Below are 13,371 nucleotides of genomic sequence, written 5' to 3' on the forward strand. Positions count from 1 at the left end.
TTAAATTACTATTGGGTAAAATGCAATCTTGCTCTTTCCACCAGCTGCAGTCCTGTTTTAATTAGCTTCTTTGTTTCATTTCATTGCTGTTATGCTTATAGCTCCTGACAAGGCACCCCTGTGCCCTTCAGTAGTACCCAGTGGGTTAATGCTCTCATTAATTAACAACAACAAAAAAATCAGAAAGCATCTCAGACTTTCTCAAAGGTTTTAGTGAATGATTACAGTTTTAATGATAGTTTATTTTGCTAGTAATTGGCACTGCTCCTAGTGAATTTTAACTACAGGGAAGCACTGAAAGGGATGTTTAGTGGCTTTTGTTTTTGGATTGTTGATATTTTTCTGGTTTTAGTTTACTTGTAAACTAAAAACTACAGAAATTTCTCTTAAATGCATAATGTTATCCAAATCAAAGGACAATTAGATTTACAGCTACCATACATGTGAGCATCAAAAACGCATTTTTTTTTTTTTAACAAGGACCTGGTCTGTATCCAATTGAGGACTTGTTCAGGTGCTTTGCATGGCTGTGCAAAGGTGGTTTCTCCTGCCAGCTGCTCTGGCACTGGCTGTCCACATGGGCTGTAGAGCACATGCACTGTGGCTTTATAATGATATTACCATCACTAGTGCTTGTATGAAAACATCAGGTAGACATTCCACGTGTGCTGTTTAATCCATTTGTGCGTACACAGCATTGGATTTATGACTGCTGTGCTAGCCAGCTTGTCAGTATGTGCTTTGTAGGTGTATTGTCTCCAAGAAGCATAAGGCTTGCTGCCTACACCTTCTTCTGTAAGGAAAGCCAGGTCAAAATTTCTGCTTTGGAGTTACTCCATAACGTTTTCAGGGAGTAAAGTGTAGGGCAAAGATTTTTCAAAATACTTAAATATTCTTATACTTATTAGTATCTGTAATGCAAGACATAGCTCTAACTAGATTCTACTTATTGGTTGATATTTTTTTTTAGCATCAGAAATGTCAAAAGGTAAATCATATTTTGGAGAAACAGTGCTTCTTATGTCAAATGTTCTTTATTTGAAGTGCCCAGAAGATAATAAAATTAAAGTATATAAGAAATTGAGGGCTATTTTAATGCCAACATAAATCCCAGTTTCACACATCTTTTCATAAAGACATGGATTAAAATTAATCTCATACTTTTCCAGAAAGCTTAAATGGAGTTGGGTTTGGTAGAGTAGTGTCTGTCTTGGTTTACACCAAATTATCTCTATTTTTTATACTTGATTGGTTAGAAAAAGAGGAACAAGTTACAAAAAGCTCCCCTGGCCCAGTGCATTTTCTCTGTCAGTGACCCTTGCAGATGCTCAAGGAAGACTGTAAGGACTGGGAAATGTGCGGAGTTAGAGCTCTGCCGAGCTCCAGCCACTTGTAGCTGTAAAACCTGGTAGACCAAAGGCAGTGTAAGGAATGGCTCTTGGCCTGTTTTTCTCTTCTCAGTTTCTTTTGAACACAAACATCTTAAAATTCTTACTGCAAGAAGCATCAACTAATTAGTGTCAAAATTTTGTATCCTGTCAGAGGCATCTGCCAGTATTAGGAGTTGCATAGGTGTCAATTCAGAAATGCCATGGTAGCATTTAGTTGATTTTCAAAGACATCATTCAGTTGAGGGGTAGAGAATTTTGTCATTAATACCTATTTTCTGATACCTCAGTATTTAAGTGGTAATACTCTCTTCAGTCTTCCTTCTACTTAAAAATTCATCCCAAAGTGGGTGAACATGAAATGAGTAAAACTGCATGCCTACAGAAAACTTCAAAATCCTTCAAAATATGTGCACTTATTAATTCCATAACTATGTGGTCAGTCTTATTTAAAAATAAATAAATAAATAAATCCTTTTCTTCCCTTATCGAGGTGTTTATTTATAGACTTTTTTGTCATATCATATCTATATCTATCTATCTATCTATATGCCTTAACGTCTGGCACTGTGATGAGAAACGCTGTATTTTTTCTTTTATTCAGAAATCTTCATTAGGATCCTGAAAATTGTGAGAAATCTCTATCCATAGTGCCTGTATAATTTGGGCCTGTTTTGCCTGTTGTCAAATGATTCTTAGGGCATTGTTTTCTTCTGTCATTCATACACATTCTTGTATACAAGACCTTTGGGCAAGGTGATCCAGAATTAAAATGTGTAGAGAAATTATTTCCTTCCATGTGTGGTTTTAAAACTCATCTTTTGTGTCTAAGTGTGAAAATGAACATTACATGTTTATTGAGAAAATACCTTTTTCAGGATGATTTTAATTATTCTACTGAAAGTATGTAGCTGCTGTACGATTGCTCTTGTGTTCTTGTTAAGGTTTATGGAGCCTGTAATGTTTGCTTGACTTGATGGGTTAGCTTTGAGTAGCAGTGCTGGTGTTCCCAATTAAATTACAATTAAAATTGGTTTTAAAGTTCAGCTTCCTTAAAGAATAAAATACAGTATCTCCTTCTAAAAAAACTATATGCTTTTTGAACAAAATATTGTCTAAACATTTATAAATGAACTAGCTAATTGCTTTGAGGTAGTTAACAAAGATAAAAAAAATACCTTGCATTTTAAAGGCAAGCAAAGGAATAACCTTACATGCATTTGTGTGCATATATATATTTAGATGCACTTACATTTATTTGAGTATGTATATACGTATATTTATATTTATATTTATATATATCCACATATGAAATTATCTGATCTCTATAGTCCTAATAGTCATTGTAGAGATCTAATGTAGACACAGAAGATCCATCTGCTTACAAATAAGTGGCATTTTGTGCATCAGCTATAGTAAAACAAACCAACCAACCAAACAAAAAAGATGGTAATTAAACTATTGACTATTTATAATTGTCTGGGTTATGAGTCAGAATTGGGAAATAATCCAGATATGCCCTTAACAGTGCTGATATTAGAAATATTCTGCAGGCTTATTTCCTTTGCTTTTATATATATTTACATTAAAATGTCACATCATTATTTAGGAGAAAAAAAAAAACTGACAAGATGACTGTAGCCTGGGTTTACATTCAACCATGTGTATTAGTGACCCAGAGATATCTGCTATTACAGTATATCTAAACCAAGTTTTGGAAGTCTGGAAAGCTTATGGTTAGAAATCGAAAAGAATTTTATAACTCTACTATCACAGCATCGACAAATATGGCCGCAAGGGTTTTAAGAACAAGTAGCCTTGTATGGGGACTGAACACTAAAATCTTGTACAACAAAGACACAGTTGTGGTTGGCTCTGTTCTGTGTTAAACACAACTTATCCTTACAAATTGTGTATCATCTAAATACAGCACTAATTCTTCATTGCCTGAATTTTAGAAGACTTTTTTTTTTTAATTACTAATTTTTCATGTGGGTCTTACTCAAGTGTTTCAAATCTTTTGGTAATCTCAGTGGCATTTAGTAAGTTGTTGTTCGGAAATGTTAGTGGAGCTATTTCAGTAATATTTGAATTCAGTGTTACCGAATTACTGAGTGTTACTGAGTGCATACATACCCTTATAGCCAGTAAGAATTTGTCCCTTGTAAACCATTATTTTAGGGTTAAAATTATTTTTCCTTAAGTTGGCAGAGAGAGGAAGTCTTTGCAAAATAAGAATGTTTCTTGAACTTCATCTGTCTTACAACTTTGACTTTGTGCTGTTGAGCATTATAACTTATGCTGAATTTTCATTGCTTCTGGAGTAATTATTCATATCTTTTTCCTTATGGTATTGAAATAATTAATCTCTGCAGGTAGACATCATCAAAACAATATTATCTCAGAATGATTAACTGTAATTATTCCTTTGCGCTGCTGTTTAGGGGCCACTGTGAAAAATTATTCATTTTTAACTTTGTAAATAGGCAATAATAGGAAAATTTATTTTCAGAATGTGTTATGGAAGTATTGAACGTTCCTGTCTGCATCTAGATTTCTAAGAGACATAAATCACGTTGAAGGAAATTTCTAAGCATTAAAGTTGTTGACTGTGGAAGAGTAAGATTTATTATATGCATTTCCTCCCTATTTGTATAATTACATTCTTTTGAAATCTTACTCGTTTTCTGTCATCGCCACTTGGTTCTTTTTCACCACAATGAATTCCCACAGAAATGATGCTTTGACTGTCGCTAATGCTGATGCCTGTTTTTCTTTATGGTTCCCAGTAGTCCATCTTGCATAAAATAAGGAACTCACAGTGGTCGACTGTTGGTTTCCTGTGTATCTTCAGTCCCTTTCTGTAGGAGATACTGAAGTTTAATACTGAGAAAAAAAATCTCACCAAGGTATTCTGTGAGATAGGGATGTCTAATGGAAGTGGGACAAGTGGGGCTCTAGGGACGCTTTTTGGAGCCAATTTTGGACCCTTCTCCAGTCCAAAAAGGAGAAGCAAACTAAAGAAGCCAGGAACCCCACCTTAGACATATTTCTTCCTCCTCAGTCTCTCAGAGTTGGTGTTGGATTTTTCCAGGCATTGGAGCAGGTTGCCCAGGGAAGTGGTAGAGTCATCATTCCTGCGGGTGTTTAAGGAAAGGTTGGATATGGTGCTTAGGGACATGGTTTAGTGGGTGAAATTAATAGTAGGGGGATGGATGGACCAGATGATCTTGGAGGTCTTTTGCAACCTTAATGATTCTATGTTGTTTTTAACCTGTGAAGAAATTCCCTTTGTCAAAGGAAGCTTGGGATTCAAGCACAACCTTTGACTAGTGACTGAAAGTTATATCTGTCTGTATTTTATATAAATATGATCTCAATTTTGCCATTTCATTGTAGGAACAAACTTCTTCCATGTTGAAGATGTCGTCTTGGTTGCATCCTTTTGCATGCCTTCGCTGGCAGAGTCAGTGGTAGGATTCACTCCTTGGTTAAATCAGCAGCAGGTTAAATCATTCATTAAATGAATCATTAAATTTGGATGTGGGTCAGATTCACGTATACAGATCTACAGATCTGTTAAAGTTGAGAAATTTGCAGTGTACCATTTAATTTCCTGTGATTTCACTATTGTAATTCATTACTGTTGTTTTTGGCAGATGCAGTCTTTACTGAAGAAAGTACCTAATTGAATTCAGTTATTCATCAAAACTAATGCAAACTTTGTTTACACTAATAGAGGTGTCCTTGGAAAGATTTTCATTTTAGAAGGAAATTTTTGCTAAAATAATGGAGAAACAGGGTTTCTATGCACAGGTTCTTGCTACGCCTAGGCTTCAGCTTTTATATGTGTGTTTTAAACATCTCCATAATATTAATTAGAAAAATACACCTTTCCTTCCCATGTTATCTGTCTTTATTCACAGAGATGCTCTTTGTAAATGGCTGTTCACATAAAAATCTTCTTTAAACAAAAACAGTGGGATAACTCTTGTTGATAAAGAACGGTCATTAATAAGTTTATAAGATGAACTGAGTTCTCAGTTGTGCCCTCTGTGACCCAAAGCAGAAAATGTATAACAATTTTATAGTTCGCACCCAATTCAGGACAAGATCAGTAGTTCATATGCTAAGCTGGACTCTAGTAGAAGAAAACTGGTGGTAGGAGGGAATTTTATATGAAGGATATCTAAGATCTTCCTGTATATGAGCTATGTATTGATTGTTGTACAGTGAAGCATGAAATAATTATTGTTTCATTGCCATTTGATGTCCAAAATGCATTTATTTATTTGTTAAATATTCATCTTGCTTGAGAATTGCAGGGAAGATTTCTTGATAGCTTTCCTGGTGAGGTATATATATGCACTACAGAGTACATTGTTATGAAACCGTCTGTCACCTCATCAGATTTCTTTTATTTTGCTCTACCCTATGAGGCTTCTTACAGTAATTCGTATTTGGGTTTGGATTTCATATATCCTTTTCCAGCAGTGTTGAATGTCTTTTTTAGCAATGTGGTATTACCCAGTGGCTTTCTGCTTAAATTTGATACAGCACTTTAGGAGCGTTACATTTTAGTATTTATTTTGTAGTCTTATTTGTTGAGCTTCTTACTAAGATAATGATGGATTCAAATAAACATTTCTCAAGTGTATGGCTTAGAATCATAGAATATCCCGAGTTGGAAGGGACCCATAAGGATCATTGAGTTCAACTCCTGGTTCCCCACAGGTCTACCCAAAAATTCAGACTAAGTGCACAGTCCAAACGCTTCTTAGACTCCAACAGGCTTGGTTCAGTGACCGTGTCACTGGGGAGCCTGTTCCAGTGCATGACAACCCTCTCGGCGAAGAACCTCTTCGTGATGTCCAGCCTGAACCTCCCCTGCTGCAGCTTGACACCATTCCTGCGCGTCCTGTCACTGGTCAGTAAAGAGCGCCTACCCCTCCGCTCCCCCTCGTGAGGAAGCTGTAGACCACGATGAGGTCTCCCCTCAGCCCCCTCTTTTCCAGGCTAAGCAAGCCAAGTGACCTTGTGAGAAACACTCCGTAGCCAATAACGTAGGCTCAGGCGAGGATCTCAGTGAAGTAGTAATTTATTCGCGATTGCAATGGTGGGCGCCCCACAAGCAGGAGAGAGCGCATCTACTAGTTCCAAAACACAGTTTATATACCTTTTGATGGCAGGACCCTCCCCTGTTTCCCCACTGAGTGGGTAATCCAGGTTCACAATCTATCTGATGCTTCACAAACAATGCATGGCCTTCAGTCGCCGGCCTGTTAAATTTCAAATTTCTTTTGACATTTTTACTGCTTCAAGTGGTAATGTTTCTTCACTTATCTGACTTGACTTGACACCATGATTTTCACCTAATTGTCCTAAGGAGTCTGATTGTCTGCATTTTACAAGGTCGCCTGCTAAACTTTCTTATCACTGTAAGCATATCTCAGTACCACATTCCCTCCTTCTAAACAATGTAACTCTGCAAAAACAACATTTCTATTCCCACAACCTCAGCCACTCCTCATCCCTCACCATCTTTGTAGCCCTTCTCTGGACACTCTCCAGTAATTTCACGTCCTTTTTGTACTGTGGAGCCCAGAACTGCACACAGTGCTCGAGGTGAGGCTGCACCAGAGCAGAGCAGGACAATCACTTCCCTCGTCTGACTAGCGATGCCATGCTTGATGCACCTCAGGACACAGTTGGCTCTCCTGGCTGCCAGGGCACACTGCTGGTTCATATTCAGCTTTCTAGCAATGGATAAAGAGCAAGTAACTCAGCTGTCTATGCTATCATCTGGACGGCTACCATGTGGGCTGTTTATATCAGGTTAAAAAAAAAAAAAAAAAAATTTGCTGACTGCATGGGAGGGCCTTTGTAGGAGACCTATGAAGCCTGCCCTCCTGCATGCCCAGGTCCCACTTTCCTTCACAGCAGAGCAAGCTGCCTCCAGTTTCCAGCTTAATTCAAATTGTTCTGTGGCTCTGCAACATCCCTCCTTACTGATCAAGATGTAATGATGGCAAGTCTGTCAGTAAACCCTCAAAAGTGTGGGTAAAAACAATGCTGCTAGTGGAAAAATATCACAATGGGAGTTGTTAGTGTAAAAATACTGTGTAGCTTTGAAGGCGGAGTGCCTCTCTCAAATGATTACTTGTGGAGTTTGAGATGTTTAGGAATGATCTCATCTGATTTTTTGCAGAGGCTGCACTAATCTCTGATGTGAGATCTAGGGCAGCCTGTAAAGCTGAGTAAGTGTTAATTTTTTCCTGTTTTTCAGGAATAGTGAGTCATGGGGATTTTTTCAGTCTCATTTCTAATATAATCTCTATTGCATAAAAGACAATGTAGATAAACTAGAAACCTGCACATCAGGTTCACGAAGGTCTGCACATCCGCAGTCAGTTACTTTGGATGCAACACACTAAATCCAAGACTTTATCTTCTGACTTTTACTGGAAGAGCATGCAATTGTAATTCTGGTGTATACTGCTATTTCATTTTTACAACTGTCTTCTTTGTTATCACTTAATGATGTGGTTTAAAGCACTAGAGCCTTTTTATGTTAGCCATCAGTTATCTGCACCCTGTCAGGAGCTGGTTACTGCCGCTCTGGGTGAAGCAGAGCAAGTCTTGCTGAGCAGAGATGCTGGCAGAGCTCAGCGGGAGCCAGGCCCGCAGCCCCCTCTGGAAAGCAGCATGCGCCTCCCCATGTCCTTCAACTCTGAGCTCCTGTGCTTTGTCTGTGAGCACTGAAGGTTTTTCTGGCAGAAGCATGGGGGATTTGCACCATTGAATCGTTAAGGTTGCAAAAGGCCTTCAAGATCATCTGGTCCATCCATCCCCCTACTATTTTTTAGTGTCACCCACTAAAAAATGTCACTAAGCACCATGTCCAACCTTTTCTTAAACACCCCCAGGGATGGTGAAGGTGTTGCTTGCTCTTTTTTTTTTTTAATTTTTATTTATTTTTATTTTTATATTTTAACTATCTGAATCTATTTTAATTGGTAATTTAGATGAATTTTCGCCAAGTTGCATATGCTTTTCTTGTGACGGTAGCTGATAGAGTGACATCCCTGTGTTTGCCCTAACCCAGTAGCCTGTTCATCCTCTCTTCCTTCTGTCCTTTTTGGGGTGATGAGAGGGCTGGCAGCAGGCTGAGGTCAACCCACCTCTACTTACAGGAGGGTGAAAACACGCATATATTGCCCAGCGCATTTTTCAGGTTGCTTTGTTCTTTTATCCCCTTAGCAAAACATAAAAAGCCCTTTCTCCCCTGCACACATGCTGTAGCATTTGCCACTACGGTATGCTTTTTAGTTGAGGGGACACAGTTCTGGTGGTACGCTGTCAGCCAAGAGACGTCGGAATGACGCTTTTTCCTTTTCACCTTCTCTTAAAACTTCAGACTTCTTTATACCCTGTAGGTTTAATTGTGAAATTTGGAGGGAGGATAGGGGTCAGTGGGTCAGTGAAGGAATTCAGGGACCAAAAATTCTCGTGTACTAAGAGAACAACAGCTGGAGGCGTGGCTATGAGGAGGGTTTGTGTTAAATCCAGAGCTGTTTGTTCATTTGGTTTTCAGGGTTATTACTTGCAAAGTTCTCTGAATATTAAAATTCAGAAATGATGACTCCTAAAATGTCAGTTGGATTTCTGTCCTTAATCTCAATTGATATTGATTTTACGCAGTTTATCTATCTGAGGATAGTTATAAGTTGATGAATTTTCGGAGTATAATTTTGTGAGTATTCAGTTGCTGCCAACAAAGTATTGGAGAAACAACATCTTTCCCACCTGTCTTTAAAGCCATAAAGCTCTGTGTGTGTGTAATATTAATTTGATGCTGCTCACATTCTTACGAAGTTCTATTTACCTTTGCAGGTAATTTTCCTTCTTTAGTCTGGAAAAAAAAAAAAAAGTAGTTTCTAGTTATTGTTATCTATTTATATTTTTATTAGTATTTTTCATCTTTTTAAAAATACACATGGAGTGCTGACGTGACACAGATGATCTGTGAATAAAAATTGAAATTTCTGTTTCATTGTATGCGACCCATCAGTTAACGTAGTTTCTGAGTGTGTTGTGTCTAAATATTTGCTCACTCATGAATTCCAGGCTGAGTAGAGGAGGACAGAATGTCGGCCTTGTTTTATAGACAGGAGCAATGGGAAAAAAAAAAAAATGCCCTTGATAATGAACCCTCTATTGTTTCTTTTATGTTTTGGGTTTTAATATGCATTTGCCTTTCCCTGTTCTTGCAGTTAACTCCAGTTGGAACAACCATCTTTACAGGGTTTTCTGGAAACAACGGTGCTACTGACATTGATGATGGTCCAAATGGCCAAATAGAATATGTCATCCAGTACAATCCTAATGATAAGGTATGTGCCCTGTACTTTTTTTCTCTTCATTCAACTATATATATATGTATATGTATATGTATATATATATATATATATAATATTATTTTTGTGGTGTTTATATATATTGACTTCGAAACAATAAGTGAACAAGAGGTTGCTACTGGACATTATAAAGAAACTCTAAACTTGAAAACTTACTTCCTGCCATAGATTATCCTTTCTGCCAATGACCCTTACTTGCCCCATAAACACAGCTGTATTTCCTTTTCTTTCGTTGCCACACTATAATCAGCATAGTTCTTAATCATCAGTCAATAATCCCTTCTTCTCCGGTGTTGTTCACATGCTTAATGTTTTTTTTGGCATGCTTTTTTTTCAGTGTGTGCTAGGTAGTTATATTTATTCCTGCACATTTGCACCTAATAGATTCATTGCTAAGAAATACTCATAGGCATAGCTAAGCTGCTCTCGACAGAGACATTCCAACTATAATAAATAATAAATAAATAACAAATATTATTATTTATTACATTTATACCTTAAAAAGAAAAGCAACAAAACCAAACACTTTAAAAAAAAAGATACTACTATTGTTTTATTTTAATAATATATAACCCTGGCTATTATCTGTTCAAACACATCATTTAGAGACAAAAAGCATAAAGAATTAAAATAAATGCTTTTTAGGTTCAGATTAGTGAGTTTCTCCATTATTAGGTATTTTTGCATAGCGGTGATTCGTGTGAAGTGTCCATATGCATTTTCTTGGCAAATTCAAATTAGCAATCCTTTTTTGTAAATCAAGGTATTTTTTGCCATGGGCTAAGAGCACCATTACTGTGGATCAGGTGGTGTGATAATTTAAGTATGCTAACCTGAAAATAAATTAATCCCAACAATAATATAGATTTTAAAGAAGGAAAACAGTATGTAGCATATAGATTTAGTAACCTCATTCAAATTCTCTACTGTTACTTGAGGGTAATTTAAATATAAATGATTTTCTAGGAATACAGCAATCTGATATTCAATCTGAATTAGAAGTGTAGGCATACATGTTATGATTTAATTTGCTTATGATTTAAGCTATATAACTCATAAATGCTTCTGTCCTATCCACTTAAGTCAACAAGAGCTTAAAAAGCTACTGAATTACTTAGTGCTTTTATTTTTTTTAACATTTTTCCCCTTTTCTTTTTTTTTTTTTTTTTCTTAGCTTATAATACTTAACAAGGACAAGTTCAAATAATTTCCTCTTTTTCAATAAAGATCTTCGTATCCTCAAAACAAAGCAAACTCCAAACCCTTAAATTATTACACACTTCTTTTGAAATATATTGTACCACAGTGAAATAAGAAGAGCTGTTTAGCATTTAATTTACTGTTATGTCACAGCGTTATACTGCTGAAAGGCACCTGGTGAAATCATTCTAAAGCATCTCCCACAACTACAGTGGCCTCAAGCCCAGCAGAGAGAGTTCAGTTAACCACTAACGAAGGGTATTATGTAGTATGCCCAAATGGTTTGATCCTGTTTCAACAGAAGAGGAGTTAAAACAGATTTTTTTTTTCTTGTTTACCTAGCAAAACTTAATTGATCTTGTTCTCCCAGTCACTCTGAGGAAATGCAAGAGACTTCCCTGTTTGGAACAACTTCTTCAGAGTACTTAGTTACTTCGTCACTTCTTTGTGTTACTGCTGTTGTATTCCAGATTAAATAAATTGCTTCCTTCCTAAGTAGGTAACCATCATGCATGTAATACTGCTTTTACCTAGCAACGTGTTTTAAGTTTGTGCTTGACAGAGGTGGTTTGGAAGATGTTTCACTGCAGCTGTTGTCTTTCCAGAAATGTAGCAAACTTTCTTCCTTAACCTGGGATACAGTTACTACCCTTGGAAATAATGTGTACAGCTTATTGAGAAATCCCTCTACTTCTAGGATCCTCCCATGTCCCATTTTGAAGATGCCCCACAGTGTTGTTTGGCACCAATGACTTATTCTGCTGCCTTAGAAAAACCTAAGAGTGCTGATGAGTTTTATTAGAGACCAATTCAACATTAAAAGACAAAACAAAACACAGCAACTGTAAAAACTACAGATGTTACTTGAGGATTCAATTTAGCTTAAATATTTTGTTGTTTAATTTGGAAGATAGATAAAAGTCAAGTAGAAAAAAGAAAGTAAAACATGCTTGATGTTGTTCTGGTCTCTTTAGCTGTTGTGGGAGAGAATGCCATAAAATTTTCCTTGACTCTGAAAAGCTAAGGGTGAGGTAATTAACTTGCCAAAAAAATTGTCTTCTAATGCAGAGCTAATTGTAGATCTCTGAGGACTCTGCTGATACCTGAAGGTTATTAAGACAAATGCATCCTTACAAGAAGTTCTGGACTCTGTACTTATTAGCTAATTTTACAGAGATTCATTGTATTGTGTTTGGTGAGGATGCAAAATGAAACTTGTTGAGTTTTTCTGAAGATTGGGATACGCATAACGCTTTTGCCATGTTGATTTTTCACATAACGTATCCCTGTTTGGGGATCAAATTGAATTGGTATCCTGGTGACTTTCCCTTTCTCAGGTTGTTTACCTAGCAGTATTTTGCCACACGTACATTGAAACTTAGAATGTTATCTGGGCAGTGTTTTACATCACACTCATGATTTATGTTGCAAAGCTTCCATGGAGGCCATAAGTGACATACAAAAAATGCAGAGGAATACGGCCGGTGGTTGCATTAGGTGTTTTTTACACCACTGGGGGAGTTTTGAGACATCACAGCTCTGTTTGGAGCTCTCTCAAGGGTGTGAAAGAAATTTAATTTGACATAATGCTCCCAAATAACATTTTCTTTTATTATAAAGTTGCAAGTTAAACATAATTTCTGTGCCAGTAGGATTCTGTTGGAAATGTCAGTGTCTGCTGTAGCAGAGAGACGAGCAGTATTCCCAGCACCTTGACTGGTTCTGTTACACTTCTTTGACTCTGCAGTTGTGTGCAGTAAATGTGTATATTGGGTACCTGAGTGCATGAGGTACAACTCAGACAAACCAGGTATATGCAGCTTGAAGCTCCAGTTAAAAACAAACAAAAAATCCTTTCCTTTTGGATGTATACATCATCACCATGGATGAACCAATGATGTTTTTAGCTGTTCACATTTTTTCAATAGATCTTATTGGGGGGAAGAGAAAATGTTTCTCTTTCGTGTACTAGGTATATAGTGCTTGGTCTTTTTTTTCTTCTTTTTATCTCGAATGGTAGTTTAATGAAAAAAAAAAAAGTGGTGATGGGGATATGTAGCCTATTGTGGCTTCTCCAAAGCACACAGCCTTGTTACAAAGGGTAAATTGCCTCCTCTCCTGTGCACGTGCACAAGTGAGTAGCAGAATTGCAGGAGATACTTTTATTCTCCTGTTTGAGCTGCTTGCATTCTAGACAAGAACCTGAGATCATAGCCCAGCACAACCACTTCCTTTTAATCCTATTTGAGATAGGTGGGAAAGATTGTGGCTTGGGCTGGGTATAGGGACTGTCCTACAGCAGATATGGCCGATAGCCGAGGGCAGCTTCAACAGAGATGCAGGATGTACGTGTTTTGGATAATCAG

At 37.1% G+C, this 13,371-nt stretch overlaps 1 protein-coding gene across 1 annotated transcript in view; it reads left to right on the forward strand.

Annotated features, from left to right (window-relative positions):
- PCDH15 (protocadherin related 15) overlaps nucleotides 1-13,371 on the forward strand; it is a 477,232-nt gene that overhangs the window by 204,582 nt on the left and 259,279 nt on the right. The window contains 1 exon segment of the mRNA XM_032191027.1: nucleotides 9,662-9,781. Coding sequence (XP_032046918.1) covers nucleotides 9,662-9,781 — 120 coding nt within the window.

The sequence above is a fragment of the Aythya fuligula genome, chromosome 7 (assembly GCF_009819795.1).
Source record: "Aythya fuligula isolate bAytFul2 chromosome 7, bAytFul2.pri, whole genome shotgun sequence".
Lineage (NCBI taxonomy): Eukaryota > Metazoa > Chordata > Aves > Anseriformes > Anatidae > Aythya > Aythya fuligula.